We start from the raw sequence: 21,213 nt of genomic DNA, 5'->3' as shown, positions 1-21,213 counted from the left end.
ATTTCTTGCCTGTTCTATTTCTCCATTTGCAAATGGATCATGACTATGGGAAAATAGGGATGACAGTAAAGGTGTGGATTCCTACCAGCTAAGGGGGAGGCGCCTACCACACTGTAACACAGACTTACAGTGCAGTGCTGTGGCCCCAGTTCTAGGAATTTACCCTGAAGAAGGGCTGAGAAGGGTTAGATAAGAATTTATAGACAAGTTGGGAATAACCTGAATGTTGAACTTGGATAAAAACTAACTAAGTTAACACCAACTTCTACATGAAAATAAACACACACACACACACACACACACACACACACACACGAAAAAAAAAAAAACCCTCAACGGTTTAACGTTATGATTCTCAAGCCATAAAGCAGGATACCACATCAAAGCCATGAGCTACTTCTGGATTATTTAAGTTGTTGGGAGAAACATGGAGACTGGATAGATGCACCTGTCCAATGCCATGAGACCCGTTAGCCTGGGTCACTTCATAATTTCATATGAGATCACGCTACATGTTTTCCAGGACACGGTATCTTTGCATAGCTGCCCTTTCAGTGGTTGCTGTGGTTAAAAGTAAGTCCCAGGGCTGGGGAGATGACTCAGCGTCTCAGAGTACTTGCTGTGTCAGCACAAGGACCTGAGTTCAAGCACCCAGAACCGGGTGTGGGTTGTGTACATAGAACCCCAGCACCATAGGACCCAAAGACAGGAGGATCTCTGAGGCTTACTGGCTACAAGCCTAGCCCTGGGCTCAGTGAGAGACCCCATTTCAAAGGAATAAGACTACACAGCACAGTTAAAGACAGCCGGAGTCGGTTCCACAAGATCCTTCCTCAAAAAAAAAAAAAAAAAAAAAAAATCACAATTAGTTTTTACTTTATGTGTGCTATATTTTAATAATTATTGTCACAAGCCTTAAAACTTTTAATAAAAGTCTTTAATAAAGGACTTTCATAACCAGCCATCCTACTAACGGAAGTACTTCAATAAACTTCCTGTGCAGCCATCCCGGAGTGTGCAACCTTGCTCTGCCCAGAAAACTCCAGATGTTCATCTTCCAGCAAAGATGAAACTAAACTTCAGTGCAAATGCCTTCCCAATTACGAAGGGGACGGCCATAACTGCAGGCGTGAGTAGATCCCACACTGTTTGTGTTTCTGTGTGATATGCAAAATTCAAGGGTCAAAGGCTTAGTCTTGGAAGCATGACAATCCCCTTCTGTCTCAAGCACATGTAGAGATTAAATCAACACGGTATGCGGTTATTACAATTTCTGGCATTCGTTTGTGAGCCAGTTTGGTAGAGCAGGGTGGTCAGCTGGAATGAAAGCATGTGTTTCTATCTGAACACGACACAGCTAACTGCCTTTGTGTCCGTGATCACGTGAGCCACAGTTCTCTGGTGATCTCTGTCTCTCCCCTCCCCTCCTCTCCCCTCTTCCCCCTCCCTCCCCCCTCCCCCTCCCTCCTCCCTCCCTCCCTACCCCCTCCTTCCCTCCCTCCCCCCTCTCTCCCCCATCTCCGAGAACTCTAACCACCCATATCATGCCTCGTTGTCTCTCAAGCCATCAACCCATGTTTAAAAACCATCTGCCACCCTCACGCAAGTTGTTCCTACCTGGGACCAAATCGGCACAGTTGCATATGCCAAAAAGGCTACCAAGGAGATGGTCAAGTGTGTCTGCCAGTGGACCCCTGCCAAACGAACTATGGAAAGTGCCCTCCAGAGTCTACAGTGTGCAAATACGACGGGCCTGGACTGGTAAGCTAAGAACACATGGACCTGGGGTGTCCAGAAATCGGGGAAAGCGCTCAAATAACCCAGACCACTGGGCATGTGTGGCTTTCGGGTCTTCCTGTTTCCGACTCACATGCGCAGTTTGGTCTTCCGCGCTACGCCGTCCTCGTTGGCCTCAGGGCTTGATCACAGGGCTTCCCCACCCTATGTACCCTCTAAACTCACAGTCTCCCTGCCCGCCCCGCCCCGAGTCAAAACTTAACTGCCCTGTGACCTCTCTTAACCCTGCCCCATGGGGTGACTGACAAAATATGGACAGAATTCAAAATTAGACTAGTTCAGCCAAACTCATATGAATGCAGTCTGCCTTCACTTCTCCGTTCTTGTTAATGTCTTTTTAGATTAAGGGGACCCCAGAAGCCCAAAAGAATGGGGACTGAGCAAAAGTCAGCAGCACCAAGCTGTAGGAACTGAGGGTATCCTGGGTGAGACACTGAATTGTGTTATAACCTTGACTGCAGAAAGTTGTCCTGGCCTAGAGAACTTTACTGAGGAGATGAGTCAGATGAGCCCTGTCCCCTATCAGACTTTTGTCTATCAAGTATTTAATAGATGCTGGCTGTGGCCATGCCCACGCATCATGTTCATATATGGAATTGCTGCCCAGGATGAAGAAAATTTTCAACGAGTAGCCCAAGCCCTCAGGGTTCCCCTGGTTGGAATGTTTGAATTCTGCAGAGACTCTGCAGTACCTGCCCTCTGAGGAGTAAATGTATCATACAATATTCTCCATATCAACTTCTGAGCCAGGTTTGCATAAACATTCAAGGGACTAAAAACTCTTTCTCAGTATGCAGGCCTCTGTGGGAAGATCCATGTTAGGCCATGAGTGTCAGAACTTGGAAATGAGAATTAAAGCACTCTTCATATCTTTAAAAATGACCCCCAAGGCAGGCTTTGAAGGTGTAGGAAGCCCCTGCTTTACACAGAGAAGCAGGACATTGCATCACCCTCCAGCATGACTTTTAACCTTGGTGTTGTGCATATTTTGAATTGCATCGTTCTTGGCTGGCTTAGGTACACTGCCCGGATTCCTGACCTCTATCAGCTCTATTCTCTTCTTGTGACAATGCGAAGTTTCTCTAAGCTCCTCCTCCACTGAAAACCATATTCTAGAGGAGTAGTGCCTGCCATCTACATGCCAACCTGTATTGACCTAATAAGTCATTTAAAGGAAATTATGTATGGGGCTAAGATTCAGGAAATAAAAAACCCAAACATCCAAATTTTACATACAAGAGATATAGGCTTTCTCATACAGAAGACATACAACCACCATTTCAATCTCTAGAAATTTTGACGAGTGCTTTGTGTAAGCCCCCATTGTCTTGCTAGTGTTAGCTTTTGTGGAGAATATATATATACAGATTAAAGATTATCAGCTGATGAGACTAACTTGGGTCCAATTTGGTTTTCTCTCTCAATCTCTAAAAGTCCCACTGTGAGTGTAAAGAACATTACCGCAATTTTGTACCTGGAGTGGGGTGCAGTATGACGGATATCTGTGAATCGAACAACCCATGTCATAAGAATGCAAACTGCAGCACAGTCTCACCAGGCAAAACCAAGTAAGTCTTCTCTCAGTCTCACTAGATGTTTCCAAGATGATGAAAGTGGGAACCAGTCAGCGTGGTAAGTTCCTTGAAGGAGAGAAAGCATTTCCCAATCAGCCCTGTATCCACTCCATTCTAGGTAGTAGCATCAAGGAGCATAGTAATTGTTCCATAGACCTGTTTATTCAATGAGTGAGTCAATAGGCATTTCCTTCATGATGATTATGAGAATACTCAATATCAGCTTAGCCTGATACTACAGCTTAAGCAAACAGAACCAAAAGGGAACATTTATGCGACAGTGCTTGTGAATGATACAGAATAAGACTTGGAAAAGTGAATAAGCGTGAAATGTTTCAGAAGAGTTTTACCAAGTTTCAGAAGAGGTTTACCATAAGGGAAGAAGACACTTGTGTGCAAATTCCTGAGGCAGGGGTAACTCTCACTATGGGAAGGGAATGCTAAGTAGAGTTTTAAGACCTGAGGTTACACTGGACATGGTGACCCACACCTTTAATGCCAGCACTTGATAGTCAGAGGCAGGCTGTGTTTAAGTGAGAGCATTATCTATATAGAATATTCAAAGGCAGTCAGGGTGACTTAATGAGACCCTGTCTTAAAGAAAGAAGGACAAACACACACACACACACACACACACACACACACACACTCACAGGCACACACACACAGGCACACACACACAGACAGGAGAGGTAGGGAGGGAGGGACAGAGGGAGAGGGGGAGAAGGAGTTGATTGATTGGTTGGTTGTTGGTTGGTTGTTGGTTGGTTGGTTGTTGGTTGGTTGTTGGTTGGTTGGTTGTTGGTTGGTTGTTGGTTGGTTGTTGGTTGGTTGTTGGTTGGTTGGTTGTTGGTTGGTTGTTGGTTGGTTGGTTGTTGGTTGGTTGTTGGTTGGTTGTTGGTTGGTTGTTGGTTGGTTGGTTGGTTGGTTGTTGGTTGGTTGGTTGTTGGTTGGTTGGTTGCTGGTTGGTTGTTGGTTGGTTGGTTGCTGGTTGGTTGTTGGTTGGTTGTTGGTTGGTTGGTTGTTGGTTGGTTGGTTGCTGGTTGGTTGGTTGCTGGTTGGTTGTTGGTCGGTTGGTTGTTGGTCGGTTGGTTGTTGGTCGGTTGGTTGTTGGTCGGTTGGTTGGTGGTCGGTTGGTTGGTGGTTGGTTGGTTGTTGGTCAGTTGGTTGGTGGTTGGTTGGTTGTTGGTTGGTTGGTTGTTGGTTGGTTGGTTGTTGGTTGGTTGGTTGTTTATTTGGTTGGTTGGTTGGTTGGATGGTTAAATCATGGCTCTGATGCCTATCCAGAGCAGGCCTTTGGAAACAGGGCATTATCCTACCTGCCTGTGCACAGAGTAAAATGATGTCTGCTCCATATAGCTGCAGTGACAATGACATGAGAAAATATTTCTGTGCAAACTCTGAGCAGAGTATTGTGTTTTCATCAGGGATAGAACAGAAGCCAGAAAATATATATCCTTCAACTCTCAGATCACCTCTGCACCACTTAGTTTTCATGGTCATTAGTCTTTGTGAAGGAATCCTGTCTCCTTTGTAAGCTCGAAATCATGATTACATTGAATTAGGCCATCATAAAATGGTGTTTTGCTTCCAGCCACTTCAGAAGCCTATGAGTGACACAGAATAAGCTCAGGCTTAATCCTTCATAACTGGGTCTTCAGTGTGCACATCTTTTCCCCACATGCATTTAAGAATCTTCACATTCCCTAGAGACAAATATACTAGATGTGGATGGAATGCCAGGCTTGGGTATTAGGATCCCCCTTCATCCTAACTCCACCACTTAACTTCCATGAATTAATGGTTCTTAAGCCATGAAGTGGGGAAAACTGTCCCTCCAATCAGAACTGTCATGAGAACCAAACGAAATTACCTTCATCTTCCCTTCAGCAGAACCTTACACAGAAAAAAAAACACACACTAACTAACACAACCATGAGAGGAGCCCCCAAGACACATGTGAATATATGTACACCTCTTCCTCAAAGTCTGAGGAAGAAGAGAGATAAATAAAACAGCACGCTCATTTTACCACCCCACTAGGAAGTCTGAGTAGCCGTCCTTATATAATCTCTCTCCTTCGTGCTCAGAAAGATTATAAAGATGAAAGCAGAATAACAGAACAATGAATTCTTCATCCAAACTGGTGTCTAGGGTGTTCAGTAGAACAAGTTTTAGGACTATATATGTCATGTATAGACCTTCCCTTTCTCTTCTTCCTCCTCCTCCACAGGAAAACAAATTGTCTTACTTAGGGTTTTTTCTGATGTGAAGAGACACTGTGACCAAGGCAACTCTTATAAGGATAGCATTTAAGGGGCTGGTTTACAGGTTCAGAGGTTCAGTCCATTATCATCATAGCAGGAGCATGGCAGCTTCCAATTAGGAATGGTGCAGGAGGAGCTGGGACATCTTGTCCCAAAGGCAAACAGGAGAAGACTGGCTTCCAGGCAGCTAGGACAAAGGTCTTAAACCCTACCTCCACAGTGACACACTTCCTCCAACAAGGCCACACCTCCAAATAGTGCCACTCCCTGGGCCAAGTATATTCAAACCACGACATAAATAATCTTCACATCAAAGAGGCCCAGATAGAAAGTCTGGCTAGGTGAAATTGCTAAAAGATGAAGCCACTGGCCTCTGGGCAACATACAATAGTTGGTCTGAATCAAAGAATTTTTTTTGAGCTGGGGACCGAACCCAGGGCCTTGCACTTGCTAGGCAAGCGCTCTACCACTGAGCTAAATCCCCAACCCCAAGAATTTCTTAAGCTGACATCTCAACAAGGCAATTTTTTTCAGAATCTCAAACCAATACTGGTAGTCACAGAAGGCTACCCAATTGGGAAGGGGAGTCTTAAACATGGGTTCAACCACTCACCCATTCTGACCACACATGAGTATCACAAACAACAGTGAATGTAAGAGAGATTCTGGATCAACGGTCAGGTCCTTCTTGCTCATTACATCCTTGTACAGTAGAAAGGGGGCTAGCGTGGGCTCCCGGGTCCCTTTCCTAAGTGTTAATCCAATTGGTGAGGCTCTACCTTACAACCTAACATGTCCCCAGTTCCTAGCATAGCACTCTGGAAACTAGGACTTCAACATGAGACTGTAAGGACAGTCCATCAGTCTCAAACACGGCTCTGTGTCATGATGTTCTCAACTGCAAGCCTCCTTCTCTTCCACTTAGAACAGCCTCCAGTTGTATGGCACACCTGCTTATGTGAGCTGGACATACCCAGGTCCTTTGATGCTCGTCTGGTGTACCTCCTCTGCCGGGGCCCTGTATCCTCCACTACAATCATTCCCCAGAGCTCCTGAGACACTTCTCCAGTATTTATGGACCAGCTCTGTGATGCATACCTAGAGGCTGTGTGATCTCCAGTGAGATATATAACCCCTCCTGTGTAAATGAATATGTAAACTGTGTAAAATGGGGCTGGAGGGATGGATTGGCAATGACTGCCCCATGGTGCTTTTGCAGAGGACCCAAATTCGGTTCCCAGCACACATGTCCAAAAGCTCACAGCTACCCATAACTCCAGCTCCAGGACACCTGACATCTCTGGCATCTTCAGACACTTCCCTCAAGTGCACACACCCACAGACACACAGAAAGACACTTACACAAGCACACATAAAGTTTAGACGCTTAAAAGCAATTTAATAAGGTTAATTATAGATCTCATCTAGCATAGTGGTTGTGTTAAGTGAGATTCTACAGGGCCTAATGCCTGGCCTAGGAGTTATCAATAAATATTAGTTATAACCATTGCTACTGATTTCTATGTCCAACTTGAATACAATTACATCATATTCACCTTGTCTGTTAACATCTGTCACTGGCTAAACCAATGGGATGAATGAGAGCTCAGAGCAACACATGAATCAGTGAAGGGACTGAAGAAATGAAGGAAGTGATGTACGTCTCCTGGAGACCTACGCTAGCTCAGCTCACACAGTATCCATAGTCACTAATGCCAACCAATAACCCAGAATGCAAATGGCTACGTGTGCTTCTAATGCCTTACGGCAGTGCAAGATGTTTATAGTCAATTAGAAAAATAAAACATAAAAAAAGCCTATTCACCAGGGAGGCGAGGTGCAGAATGCACCACGGGAAAATGGAGGCTATTCAAGTCGCAGAAAGATGTGGACTTTGGCCTGAGGTTTAAGGTAAAACTTAAAAAACATTCGTGTCTCCCACATTCCTGGACACCGAAGCCATTAAAACAGGATTCTCCCTTCACAAGAAGCAGGCTGTTGGTCTCGTAAGGATTTGTAGGGAGAAACATCTTCAGAGACCTGGCAAGAGTCTTCAGGTTAAGCCTGTGTGGTTTGTACTGAGACTTTAAATCTCTACAGTGAGGACAACAGAGAGTTACGATCCTCAATTAGCCCTCAGGTCTCAGTTAGTGTGGTGTGGTACTTACCAATCAGATAACTTCCAAGAGGAAAAAACAGGAAACCCTACCATAATGCCTTTTTAAAAGAAGCATAGTGAGGTATCGCATAACTTTATACGAGAATTCAGAAATCCGAGGCAGGGGGATTGAGAATTTGAGGCTTGCCTGGACTACATGGTGAGAGGCTATTTAAAACATGTATCAGTTTAATGTTTCTGGGGTTTGTGGTGGGCAGCAGGTACCCAAGTTTTGCATGTTATTCTCTAGGGGAAAGGAATCAGGGGTGTCGGAACATGCTGCTAACAGGCTTCTCTTCAGAGGAAATCCTTTTGAGGCTCAGTGACGGTGGACTGGAGAACAGAGGGGGAAAAAGAAAAATAAAACAGTAAAAGGATCACTGCTGTGGTCCAGGCAACAGGGCTCTGGGAGCTTTGTCCCACAACTTGAAAATGGATCTGTTTCCCAAGAGGTGGTATCTATACACAGCTGAGTTCATGAGCATATAGTTACTCTCTGGGATTCAGCCCAAAACACATCACCTCTGTGCTATGCTGGGAACTGAGCTATACCTCTGCAGCTCCCTTAGATCTCCTCTCTGGAAGGTTCTTCCCCTTCCCCGTGTTTGGTTTCCCAGTTATTTCCAGATCTTCATCCACGTCCCCTTCCTTCACACTTTCACAGTTTCAGCTGTCGACTCAGAAAACAGCGCGGGCAGCCGCCAGCACCCCCGATTCAGAGCTGAATGTTAAATTTTCAGCAATTTCCCAGACTTGTTGACAGCATGTTAGTAGTTTGAAATTAGCCAAGATACAATGAGAAACTGCCAAGGTTGCCAAATGCCGTCAATCGCTGCTTTCCGGGCAGCCCCTCGAGAGCAAGTTATTAGACATTTGTCAGCTGAGGCTCACACATCTTTGCCTCTGAATGACTGCATTAAATTTCTATCACTTCTCTGGCTTCTGGAATATATGTATTTGACTCAGTTCTTATTTATTGTGAGATCTGGCCCTGTTCTACATTCTGGAGTGAGCACAGAACAAAGGCACTCAAAGTCTTTCCTCTCCAATGAGGATATTTATCACATAACCAGATCGAGCAGGAAAACATTACAAAAAGGGGCCACAGTCCAGCAACAATATGTGCAAGGAGTATTGACCTGATGTGGAAATGGGCTGGGAGGAGGCTTCCCTGGGGAAGGAGAAGTCTTAGCTCAGAAGGGAGAAAGCAGAGGGCCCATATTCTATGTGTTCTAGGTGGATGGCCTGTAGGCTGCCTTTGTAGCATGTTGGTTAATTTTTCCACTGCCATGACAAAAGCAGCTTAGGAAAGTAGGGATGTACTTGAGCGCACAGTTTGAAGGTATAGTCTATCATGGTGAGAAAGCCACAGGCCAAGAGCCTGAGGCAGCTGCACCTGCAGTCAGGAAGCAGAAAGATAAATGCTTGTGTGCAGAAAGCAGAGAGAGTGATGACCACTTGTGCACAGGAAGCAGAATGATGAATGCTTGTGCACAGGAAGAAGAGAGTGATGACCACTAGTGCACAGGAAGCAGAGGATGATGTACACTTGTGCACAGGAAGCAGAATGATGAATGCTTGTGCACAGGAAATAGAGAGTGATGACCACTAGTGCACAGGAAGCAGAGAGTGATGGATGTTTATGTGCAGGAAACAGAGAGTGATAAACACTTGTACACAGGAAGCAGAGAGTGATGAACACTTTTGCACAGGAAGCAGAGAATGATGAATGCTTGCACACAGGAAGCAGAGAGTGACAAGCACTTGTTTGTGCTGTCCCTTCTCCTTTTTGCTCAAAACATAATCCTAGTCCAGTGAATGGCGCCACCCACGGTTAAAGTGGGTTTACCCTCCTCCATCAACCTAATCAAGATAATCTCACACAGTTACGTCCATAGATGTGTCTCCAAGGTGATTCGACAGCTGATGGAGCTGGCAATCATTCTTAACCATGGGAAGCTTATTCTGCCCCTGAGGCCCTTGAGTCCACATTTGTAGCAAACATGACAAGCAATTCCAATGTGGATACTTTCCAGACCACACCTTGGAAATTGCTTCTACAAAGAACATACAAAGCTACTTAGTGTTTATAAGCGTGCATATTGTATTATCTAAGCCCATCTGGGAAGGCAACCCTAAGCCAGGTTCCGCACTTGCCTGCTCACAGAGACTGTCCTTCTCCTGGCCTCTCCATTCCTGTTCATTATGTTGTGCTCCTCCTCTGTGAAACGAAGCGTTGGGCTGTGTCCTCTCAACCCTCCATGGCTCCAAGGCCCTGAGAATCTGATTCCACCCCCTCTACAGATGCACTTGCCAGAAAGGTTATGTGGGCGATGGCCTGAACTGCTATGGAAACATCATGCAGAGACTCAGAGAATTAAATACTGAACCCAGAGGGATGTGGCAAGGACAGCTGACCTCTTTCATCTCCATCCTGGGTATGTAGATACCGTCCTAGAGGGCAGTACTCTTTCAGACCAGGCCATCCGCTAGATACAAGTAGGGACAGACAAGGCTGATGCTTTGGGACTAGTCCTAGTGGGGACGGGCCATGCGGATGTGATGGGGAGGAGCTGACGGCTGTTTCCAAGGAGACAGCTGTTTGCCAGGCAGACCTAGAAACAGAGGACAGGGTCGTGACATGGCCATAGATTAACAGACTAGCAATAAGAAAGACAGCCACTGATGTAAAAGGCTGTCCTTATTCCCTTGGCACTCTGGGTTTTTTCAAGGATGAAAAACTGTTAACTAAGAATGGGGCATCACTAAAGGGCAACCAAGAAAGGAGAATCAGGGTTGTTGCCACATTCAGTGGGGAAGGTGTCATCTGAATTCTGGACCAATCTTGCTTGTGTGTACCCTTAGTTGGAAGCTACTAATTAACCTGTATTAGTATTAGACCCTCTGTGAGCCCTAGGCAGTGTAACAACACAACATGCTCATTCGTTTTCAAATGTCTCCCACAAACTATTACCCCACATCCCCCCGGAGGACAAAACATTATAGTCTGTCAGAGCACTGGGTAAGACCTCAACCAAACATGAGTTCGTAACAACAGCAACAACAACAACAGACCTGACCAAACAGGAACCTTAAAATATCAGCATTTATGTTGGAATTGGCTGAGCCGGGTAAAAACCCCAGAAGAAACGCAGTGAAGAAGTCTGCCCTTCGAATGCCAGCAGCAAACCACTGAACTGAGAATAGGACCCCCGTTGAAGGAATCAGAGAAAGAACTGGAAGAGCTTGAAGGGGCTTGAGACCCCTTATGAACAACAATGCCAAGCAACCAGAGCTTCCAGGGACTAAGCCACTACCTAAAGACTATACATGGACTGACCCTGGACTCTGACCTCATAGGTAGCAATGAATATCCTAGTAAGAGCACCAGTGGAAGGGGAAGCCCTGGGTCCTGCTAAGACTGAACCCCCAGTGAACTAGACTGTTGGGGGGAGGGCGGCAATGGGGGGAGGGTTGGGAGGGGAACACCCATAAGGAAGGGGAGGGGGGAGGGGGATGTTTGCCCGGAAACCGGGAAAGGGAATAACACTCGAAATGTATATAAGAAACACTCAAGTTAATAAAAAAAAAAAGAAGTCTGCCCTTGCAGGTCAATGCTGTGTTCTCTGGATAAATTTTACTGTGCCCTCTATGAGATAGTCTGCAGGCCTTTACAAGGCCTCCTGGGGAGTAAAGCACTTGAAACATGGCTCGGGCTTGAAGGCAATCTTACAGCAGCTCCACCTTCAGACAAGGACTCTCTGGACATTCAGTGAGATCAGAAGGAGGCACAGTGTCCTTTGAAGAACAGACCACACACACACAGAGATTTTTCTAAACAGAGTCCTGCCTACCTTGCACCTTCCCCCATGGACCTTGCTCCTGTGCCAGAGCACAGAGCCTGTTCTTATGTCTGAGCATTCCCTGGAGGATGGAAACCAGCTGGCTGCAAGGCCCAGGGTAGAATGAAAATGTGAGGTCCTTTGTTCAAACAGTCTGCTTTTCAAGAGGGCACAGACAGAACAGTAAGTCTACTGCAGGCTCCTCTGAGCTGCCCTTGGAGGGCATGGAGAGGAGACAGCTCAGCAAGCTGGGCACATGATCCGTGGGACGGCCAAAAGGCATTATCGCAACATACTATTTCATGGCAGAGCACCTAGAAAGCCACAGCGAAGCCTCCTGGGAAACTTCTAGAGAGTTCTAGGAGTGTGTGAAGCCAGCATATCACAGTACCATGTGTTCTTAGAGCATCGACTTACCAAGACACCACAGAGCAATGAGAGGAGAGGCATAAAGGGACTAGGCCTGGCACAGGACACACGGAACAGTCTCACTTCCCACGAACCTCTTACTCACATGACCTTTTCTTTCTCTGTGTGTTTGGACTCTTAAGACAGGACTTATGCCTGGCCGCTGAGCAACCTGGGACCCTTCACTGTGCTGCTGCCCTCAGACAAGGGGCTAAAAGGGGTTGATGTGAGTATCTAAAATAACCCATCTGAGGGGCCAATATAAATGCTAGTAGTATAATAAGGCAGTATCTTATTTAAAGTGAGAAATCTCTATTACACTCAAGGACGACGAGTGTCTTAGTTACTGTTCTATTGCTGTGAAGAGATATTATAACGAAGTCCTGACCCACAGGCAGCAGTTAGAGACAGAGACAGAGACAGAGAGAGACAGAGACAGAGAGAGAAAGAGACAGAGAGAGAAAGAGACAGAGAGAGACAGAGACAGAGAGACAGAGACAGACAGAGAGAGACAGAGACAGAGAGACAGAGAAAGAGACAGAGACTGACTAGGTCTAGCATAGGCTTTTGAAGCCTCAAGACTCACCCCAGTGATACATGTCCTCCAACAAAGCCACACCTCCTAATCCTTCCTAAACAGTTCTACCAACTGAGAGCCAAACATCCAGACATATGAGCCAATGGGGAAAATTCTTATTCAAACCACCACATTCCACTTCCCAGTCCCTATGGGTTCATAGCCTATCATAACACATTCAGTCCAACTTCAAAGGCCCCCAACATCTTCACAGTCTCAACAGTTTCAAAGTCCAAAGTCTCTTCTGAGACTCAAGGAAATCTCTTAACTGAAAACCCCTGTAAGTTTCAAAAGGCAAGTTACATACACTTCCAACACAGAAAGGGAGGAAAAGAGACAGAGGAAAAGCCAGACTGAAACACTGCACACAGAAAACTCCAAATCCCAACTTAGATCACTCTTCCAATCTCCCACACCTTACATCCTTGTTGACTGCAACACATTTCTCTTTCCTTGGCTGGTTCCATGCTGGGTCTGCTGCTCTTCTTGGCAGGTGCTATTCCAGAGCTCAACATCTCCAGCTCCTCGGGGTCTCCAATGCAATCCCGGCTTTACACTCACAGCTTCCCATAAAGGCCTCTCTGGGTCCATGTAAGAACTCTCCTGCCACCAGCTGGAGGATTTCCTTAACCATGGTGGAAGATTTCCCCACACCTCCTTCACATCTGTATCTTTCTTGATAAAGCCAGAGCAAAGCTACCCAGTTCTTCTGCTGACTTTGGATGGAATCTGTTGCCTTCCCCTAATTACGTTTGCATGAGGCATGGTTTGTTGATGGCTTCCCTTGCTGCACAAGCTTTCCTTTTTCACATGTTGCAGGATTAGCTGGGTGAGGTCATGCCCTGAGGGCACCACTCCCTTTATTCCACTAAGCATTCAGCATGAGGTCTTCTTTAAATTCTTACCTCTTGAACATAGGACTTGGCTAGAATATTGCATCTCCTGGTGCTTCTTTTCTCCTCCAACTGTACATTTTGCATTTTCCCTTGCTCCCCTTGCTCCTTTCCATCATAGATCTGCATGAGAACGACCACTAATTGCTCTATGACACAGTCAATACTTGACTGTCTTGAAATCTCCTCTGCTAGCACCAAACTCTTCAACTTACCCTCCAGAAGAATGTTTGGACAAGGACAAAAAGCAGCCACACTCTTTACCAAAATAGCATAAGGATGGTCTCTAGGCTACCTACTGGACCCTCTTGAGCTTGGTTCCCATACTCCATATTGCCGTCAGCTCTACTGTCTTCCACACTCCTTCTAGAATGACCCATTAAGCCCTGACTAAAGTGTTCAACTTCTTTTCTAATTCAGCCTTCCATATTTCTATAATAAGCAGCAAAGTCAGCCCTATCACAGGAATACCTCAGGACCTGATACCAACTCCTTAGTTACTGTTTTATTGCTGTGAAGAGACACCATGACCAGAGCACCTTGTAGAAGAAGACATTTAAATGAGGGCTTGCTTACAATTTCAGAGGGTGTGTCCATCCAGGACCATCATGGTGGGCAGCATGGTGGCAGGCTTGCATAGTGCTGGAGCTGAGAACTTACATTGGATTCACAGGCAGCAGGCAGAAAGAGAGTAAGACTGTGCCTAACATGGGCTTTTCAAACCTGTGAGCTGGAGCTGGTGAGACGGCTTAGTGGTTAGGAGCAGTGACTGCTTTTCCAGAGGTCCTGAGTTCAACTCCCAGCAACCAAATGGTGTCTCATGACCATCTATAAAAGAATCCAATGCCCTTTTTTGGCATGCAGATATACACACAGACAGAACACTTAGACATTTTTAAAAATATATACAAATAAATAAATTTAAAAAACAAAATCTGAAAAAAAAGAAAAAAGAAAAAAAAAAAAACCTGAGAGCTTACCCCCAGTGCCACACCTCCTCCAACAAGGCCACACCTCCTCCAACAAGGCCACACCTCCTCCAACAAGGCCTAACATTCTACTAACTGGGAATTAAACATTCAAGTGTATGAGCCTATGGGGGCCATTCTCATTCAAACTACAACAGTGGGCTTTTTAATAAACATATGTTTTATTTTAAATTAACACATGAAATCATTGTGAACTATATTCTGACACATATAAATAATGTGTAATTGTCAAATTGGAGGTAATTGTTATTTCCATTTCCTTAAACATTAATCATTTCTTTGTGCTGCTAAGTATTCTCAGCACTTCTTAGAATATGTCATGTTTCCCTAAATTATAGACACTTTTCTCCTCTTGTCTGACTTAATTATGGTTCCCATTGTCTCATTGCTCTCAAACTCTCCTCCCCTTTCTTGCTTTTTGGCTTTCTTGCTTTCTTGCCTCAAGTGACTACCACTGGTACTACTTCCTTCTAAAAAAAATCAACTCTTTTCTCGTCTGCACGTGAATGAGAGCATACACTATTTAATATGCATACACTATTTAATATGCATACACTATTTAATATGCATACACTATTTAATATGCCTCTCTGGGTGAAAGATCCTCACGAAAAGTACACAAACAATAAATGCACGCCTCAATTTAGTTTCTCCCAATGAAAGAGTGTGTGTATCTAGCAAGACCATTACCAGCGCTCTACAACACCTTCTTCTAGCTATCTATCTTCCAAGAGTACCCTCTATGCTTCTTAACACGCAGTCATGTGATGGATATAATTTATATAATGCAAAACTGCTCGTTCCCCATAGAAAACTTAAACTAGTGCATTTACATCATCAAGAATGGAAACAGTGATGGCAGCAAGAAGAGGACTTCACTTTTTAGTGTGCACGGCTATTTTCTGAGCTGATGTCATGGAGAGGGGATGAGAACTGGTAGAGGTGTCCCGTGGTGATGACATCAACATGGTGTTCTATTTGGTCTAACGTAACTAGTGTTTACCAATTTGTATAAAAGTAGGCTCTCCTTTTATATGTTTTCTGATCATTTTTGCTGCCTTCAATCAAAGTATGTGGACGGCTCCTTTAAATTCATATACCATCACCATTCATTCATCTGCGATGAGTCTGCTACTGGTGACTTCCAGAGATGCCCTGTGTCTCTTCTGCTGTGGAAAAGGACAGTGTGACTAGCCTATATTCTAAGCACTATTTGGGGGGAGAGTCCTCCCCTTTAATATATAAAGTTTATATAAAATTCATTAAAACTGTATCTGTTGATTGTTGGCTGTGGAGTAATAAAGATGCAGATGTGGTCCCGTAAATGTACTATTCAGAAGCATTATCATTCCACTCTACCTGTTCTTTATTCAATTCTACCTGTTCCTTATTCTTGACTGTCTGCTCTTTAATTGTGTTAGGTAAGTTCACCTTCTAAAAGCCTGGGGTGGTACACACATGTAATTCTAGCACTTGGGGATACCTTGTCCTTTCATTTAAAAACAAAAACAAAACAAAATGAACACAAACACAAAAACAACCTTGAGAAGCTTTCATGATGGTCCTCTTTCCTAGATTCCTCTATGAGTACCCTCCTTCTCCCCTAAAGCCATTGCTCTCCTCTCCATACCATGGCAGTTCTGGGATGTGGCATCCCCCTTGTGGCTGACAGGGCACTGGGCACTAGAAATCTCCAGATTCCCACTCTCCTTAAGGCCCGTGCTCCCCTGAAATGTCACCTATGTCTGATAGAGCCCATAGAGCACTCCAGCTTGGGTGTCTCCAGCTTCCTGTCATTTGAGGCAGGAGATGTCTTATAATGCTCATTTTCTTCAGATATCATCCCAGCTGGCTCTTTCCCCAGGTAAAGGAGCTCTTGATGGACAAAGAGGCTGCTCGGTACTTCGCGAAGCTCCACATCATTGCTGGGCAAATGAGCATGGAGCAGATGTATCACTTGGACACCTTCTACACCTTGACGGGAAAGTCAGGGGAAATCTTCAACAAAGATAAGGTCAGAAGTTCTCAGAATTTCACTCCGAGTAGCAATACCATGACAACACCTGGACTAGAGGGGCTTGGGTGAACTGTTTCTGAAGGGGACTGTAGTGTTTGATTTGGGTCTGGCCCGAGTTAGCTTTCAAGGCAACCATCACTCAGCTGCCACTGTTAATCCCACAGATACAAGCAGGAAGACCACCGACCCAAATCATCATGGGCAAATTAATTAAAGCAAGCAATTAGTTAAAGCAAGCTTTACGTAGCCTGTCTCTCCCTGAAGGTGGGGTTCAAGAGATTAGCACCCAGACACTGCTGGGAACCATGAGGAGTTGAGAGGGGGAAGGGAGAAGAAGGGGGAGGGGTACAGGCTGGTGATGAACCCTGGAGCTGGGGGTGGGTGTGGGGGGGTCAGGCTTAGCTCAGGGTGAGTGTCAGGAACTCGGAGGTGCCTTCTGCCATAGACTTAGGTGGCTCATCTGGATAACAACGGTTTTCCCCCATAATGGTCCTTGAGGAAGGTTATAGTCCTTACTTGTCCAAACTGTTTATCCCTGGTGAAAAAGGTGCATACAACTCACTCAGGGTGGATCAGCAGAGATTAAGCACTTTTTGGAGGAAAGACTGTCCAGGGAGGAAGACTTATTGGCTAAAGCCTCCAGGCCAGCCCATCAAAATACCTCATTAGCATGGAGAGCTGTCATGGTTCTCTTAGCCAGAATTCCTTCATCTGCTCAACTTGACCAGCTTTTCTGCTGGTGACTCGGTTCCACTTGCCCCACATTGGATGAGTGATATGTGACCCCCATGAAAGGGTCATTCAACCCCCAAAGGTGTCATAACCCACAGACTGAGAACACTATATTAAAATGAGAGGTGTATTTACAATCGGCTGGACTGTTACACCTAGTGGAGCTTGCAGCTTATTGGAGGGCTTGCCCAAACTTTGCATGTGATACTCATCGGTGGTCATGTGATACTCATCAGTGGTCATGTGATACTCATCAGTGATCATGTGATACTCATCGGTGGTCATGTGATACTCATCGGTGGTCATGTGATACTCATCGGTGGTCATGTGATACTCATCGGTGGTCATGTGATACTCATCAGTGATCATGTGATACTCATCAGTGATTTCACATACTATGTTGTTTGAAGTTAGTGGAAACCATGCAAGATGGGACAAGCCAACACCTTAACCCTCATTTAAGATCATGTGATTTATCCAAAATCACACAGCTACAATACTTCTGACTTCCAATCCCAGACTTTTTCTTTCTAGAACAACATATTAATTTTATTTATTTATTTTTCTTTTCTTTCTTTTTTTTCTTTTTTATTTATTTATTTATTTATTTTGTAATTTTAGGACAATCAACTAAAGCTCAAACTTCATGGAAGCAAAGTAGTGAAAATTATCCAGGGGAACATCGTTGCTTCAAATGGGCTTGTGCATATCCTGGACAGAGCCATGGACAAGACAGAACCCACATTTGCAAGCAACCCCCAGGTGAGACAAGTCAAGGACAAGTGAGGTCAACCCGTGTCCACCCTCGTTGCTGCCTGGAGAATCATATCCAGTAAGAAAGCATTTGCTAGAATTTAGCCTTCATTTTCCAAGGAGGGTCTCAAGCTAAAAGAAAGCAGGATGGTTGTCAATTTTCAGTAGAACTCTGGGTATTTCTTCAGAGAAAAAGGAAACAATACTGGGGTAGGAGAAGTTTTTATGGTTTTATTTTTTTATAAACATCACTTATGACCATCTCAGACAATTCTTCCTGATGCCATGTTGTCACAGCAATCCATTCCTTGTGCTTTGTGGAGGACAGTCCTAGTCATAATGAACTTCTGCTTTCTGATCTGCCTGATATGGCCAGAAACTTCTGTAGAATGCACAGATCTGGATGACTGGTCAAATCAAAATGGTTGCCTACAGCCCACCAGTCGGCAAGATTCCTCGTTCAGACCCACACTTTCATCTTAACTTGGCCATGTCTCTTAACATTAAGGTTCATATTTCCCAAACTTTACTTTTATTGACTTTTGAACAAAATCTCTCTTTTTTCAGCAAACCATCATGGCGATGCTACAACCAAGATATGGCAGGTTCAGATCTTTGCTAGAGGTATGCACTTTCAAACATTCCAGAAGAATGTGGTGAAGGCCTTCGTAAAAATCAGCAGAGGGGCCAACTTTAAATATTTTCTGACAGCTTACTTACTTCAAATATTGTTTTCCATGAAGAAGAGGATAACATTTATTTTCTCAAATGCAGAAAACCAATGTTGGACAAATCCTAGATGAAGGTGGACCATACACCATTTTTGTTCCAAGTAATGAAGCATTGAGCAACATGAAGGCTGACATCTTGGACTACCTCCTTTCTCCAGAGGTAGAGTATCCCACTTAACAATGGACTGCCTCGTTGTCACTGTCTCAGCTCCTGTCCATTCTGACACTTCTTAGTACTAAAATAAGTAGACAGGCAGATGATAAATGGCGAGAGAGAGAGAGAGAGAGAGAGAGAGAGAGAGAGATTTTAGTTTCTTTTTTTTTTTTTAAAGATTTATTCATTTATTATATATAAGTACACTGGAACTGTCTTCAGATACACCAGAAGAGGGCATCAGATCTCTTTTACAGATGGTTGTGAGCCACCATGTGGTTGCTGGGAATTGAACTCAGGACCTCTGGAAGAGCAGTCGGGGCTCTTAACCACTGAGCCATCTCTCCAGCCCAAGATTTTAGTTTCTTATAACTGTAAAGTCACCCAGAGAATTATACCTTCAGGAGGCCACTTATGGCCAGGCCTAGACTGAATTTTCAAAGAACCAAGTGTCATAGTGAGATGCTCCAGCTTTTCTCTCTCTCTCTCTCTCTCTCTCTCTCTCTCTCTCTCTCTCTCTCTCTCTCTCTCTTATTATTTCTCTTTTCTCTTCAATGACCTTGTTCTTATCTACCTTAGCTCTTCAGTGCTGTCATAGCTCCTCCTGGAGACTGGATCGAGGGCTCCTTTATATCAAGATCAAGATCATTTTTGATCGAAATCCTCTTAGATATTTCTTCTCTCCAACCTAAAAGTCAAGATATGAAGAGAAACCGAACTAGCTCTGGAAATGGTTGTTTCAGTACAATAACAAACACTGGGGGACAGTCTGGTGGCTACAGATTTGTTCTGTAACTTTCCAGAAGCTCTACTGCCCCCTCAGCAGGGGGACGAGGCTACCGATGACACAGAAGGTTCGAGGTGGAGCCTGCCCAGTTCTTTAAAGGCAGTGATTCCAAGGCTTCAGTGCGGTCAGGAATCACCTGTGGAGTTTGGCAAGCAAGCAAGTTCCAGAGCCTGATCCCAAGCAAGTGACCAGTGTCACTAACATGAGATTAATCAACAGACCACAGATACACACCCACTCTACAGACAGTCCCAGCCACACTGCCATGGTGACGCTGACACATGTTGCCTTTGTGGCTTGCAGATTCATGATATAGTCCTTGCTAGAATACCAACAAGGACATCTTACATTCTGAAAATGCTAAAGGGCAAAACACACAGAGAGACGAACAGACGGACAGACGGACGGACAGACACACACACACACACACACACACACACACACACACACACACACTGATCTTGATCTTGCACAGGTTCACGTCCCAGTACCCACATGGAGACTAACAGTAACTCCAGTTCCCGGGAATCTGATGCCCTCTTCTGGTCTCTGAGAGTACTACACACATGCAGGCAAAAAAAAAAAACAAAAAAAAAAAACAAAAAAAAAAAAAACTGGTACACATAAAATACAAATACAAAAGTCCTTTCTAAAATAAAAATTGGGGTTGGGGATTTAGCTCAGTGGTAGAGCGCTTGCTTAGCAAGCACAAGGCCCTGGGTTCGGTCGGTCCCCAGCTCCGAAAAAAAAGAAGAAAAAAAAGATTGGTATGTTTCGTGTTGCCAACCAATTTTCAGCATATGAGATTTTTGAAGGGTTTCCAGTGAACAAACCAGATCTCCTGGGATCTTCAGGAGGATGCTTCTTAAAATTATAGCTCACTCTTGAATTTCCTCAAAACTTGTTGTTGTCAAAAAGCAGTTTTACTTCTCTTTAGAACTCATACTCAATTTAAGGTGATCCCCTAGGAAATTATTACAATCCTAAGATTATATACCAACCCTAATACTGTTTTTACCTTTAAAACCATGATAATAAAAAGGTTTTCAGCCACTTAATGGGATGCATGAAAGCTAACATCAGTGAAATTATAATTGAGAAAATTAAGCTCTCTGCTTTCTGCCTTTGTCCAGAAAGTTCTTTCGCCCTTGAGGCAAGCAGGTTCCTTCTGGCTCTCAATCAAGTGTGTGGGTCCCATCCATCCAGACTCTGCAGTCAGACCTCTCATTGCTCCCATGAGAGACTGTCCCTGGACCGTGGTTTTCTTTTTCTCCCGAGAACAAATCTTTCTGTCGACAAAGAATGTAAAACTGGGTTCTTTGTTCTGAAACGAAAACTGGTTTGCTGTTGCCATTTCTAGTGAAGAATAGAACAATTGCTCCCACCTCTTCCTCACAGCTAACGTTTTCCAGGGCTAAAATATCTCAGACAACAGGGTGTTCCTCTCTCTCCAAGATTCTACTGTCCCCAGGGAGGAGCCTTGAGAGAAGACAGAAAGTACCCATGGAAAAACTGCTTTCCTTAGACACCCCAT

The 21,213-nt window shown here is 44.6% G+C and overlaps 1 protein-coding gene across 5 annotated transcripts in view; it reads left to right on the top strand.

The window, feature by feature from the left end:
* The window catches only part of Stab2 (stabilin 2), a 182,370-nt gene that overhangs the window by 41,020 nt on the left and 120,137 nt on the right, over positions 1-21,213 (top strand). For all 5 annotated transcript variants that reach the window (XM_087555923.1, XM_087555924.1, XM_087555922.1 and 2 more), the window contains 9 exon segments: positions 1,004-1,129; positions 1,565-1,761; positions 3,232-3,365; positions 10,101-10,234; positions 12,190-12,272; positions 16,370-16,519; positions 17,876-18,016; positions 18,575-18,631; positions 18,782-18,898. In XM_087555923.1, coding sequence (XP_087412049.1) covers positions 1,004-1,129; positions 1,565-1,761; positions 3,232-3,365; positions 10,101-10,234; positions 12,190-12,272; positions 16,370-16,519; positions 17,876-18,016; positions 18,575-18,631; positions 18,782-18,898 — 1,139 coding nt within the window.

Source organism: Rattus norvegicus, chromosome 7, assembly GCF_021556685.1.
Source record: "Rattus norvegicus strain SHRSP/BbbUtx chromosome 7, alternate assembly SHRSP_T2T, whole genome shotgun sequence".
NCBI lineage: Eukaryota > Metazoa > Chordata > Mammalia > Rodentia > Muridae > Rattus > Rattus norvegicus.
This window is presented reverse-complemented; position numbering and strand designations above follow the sequence as displayed.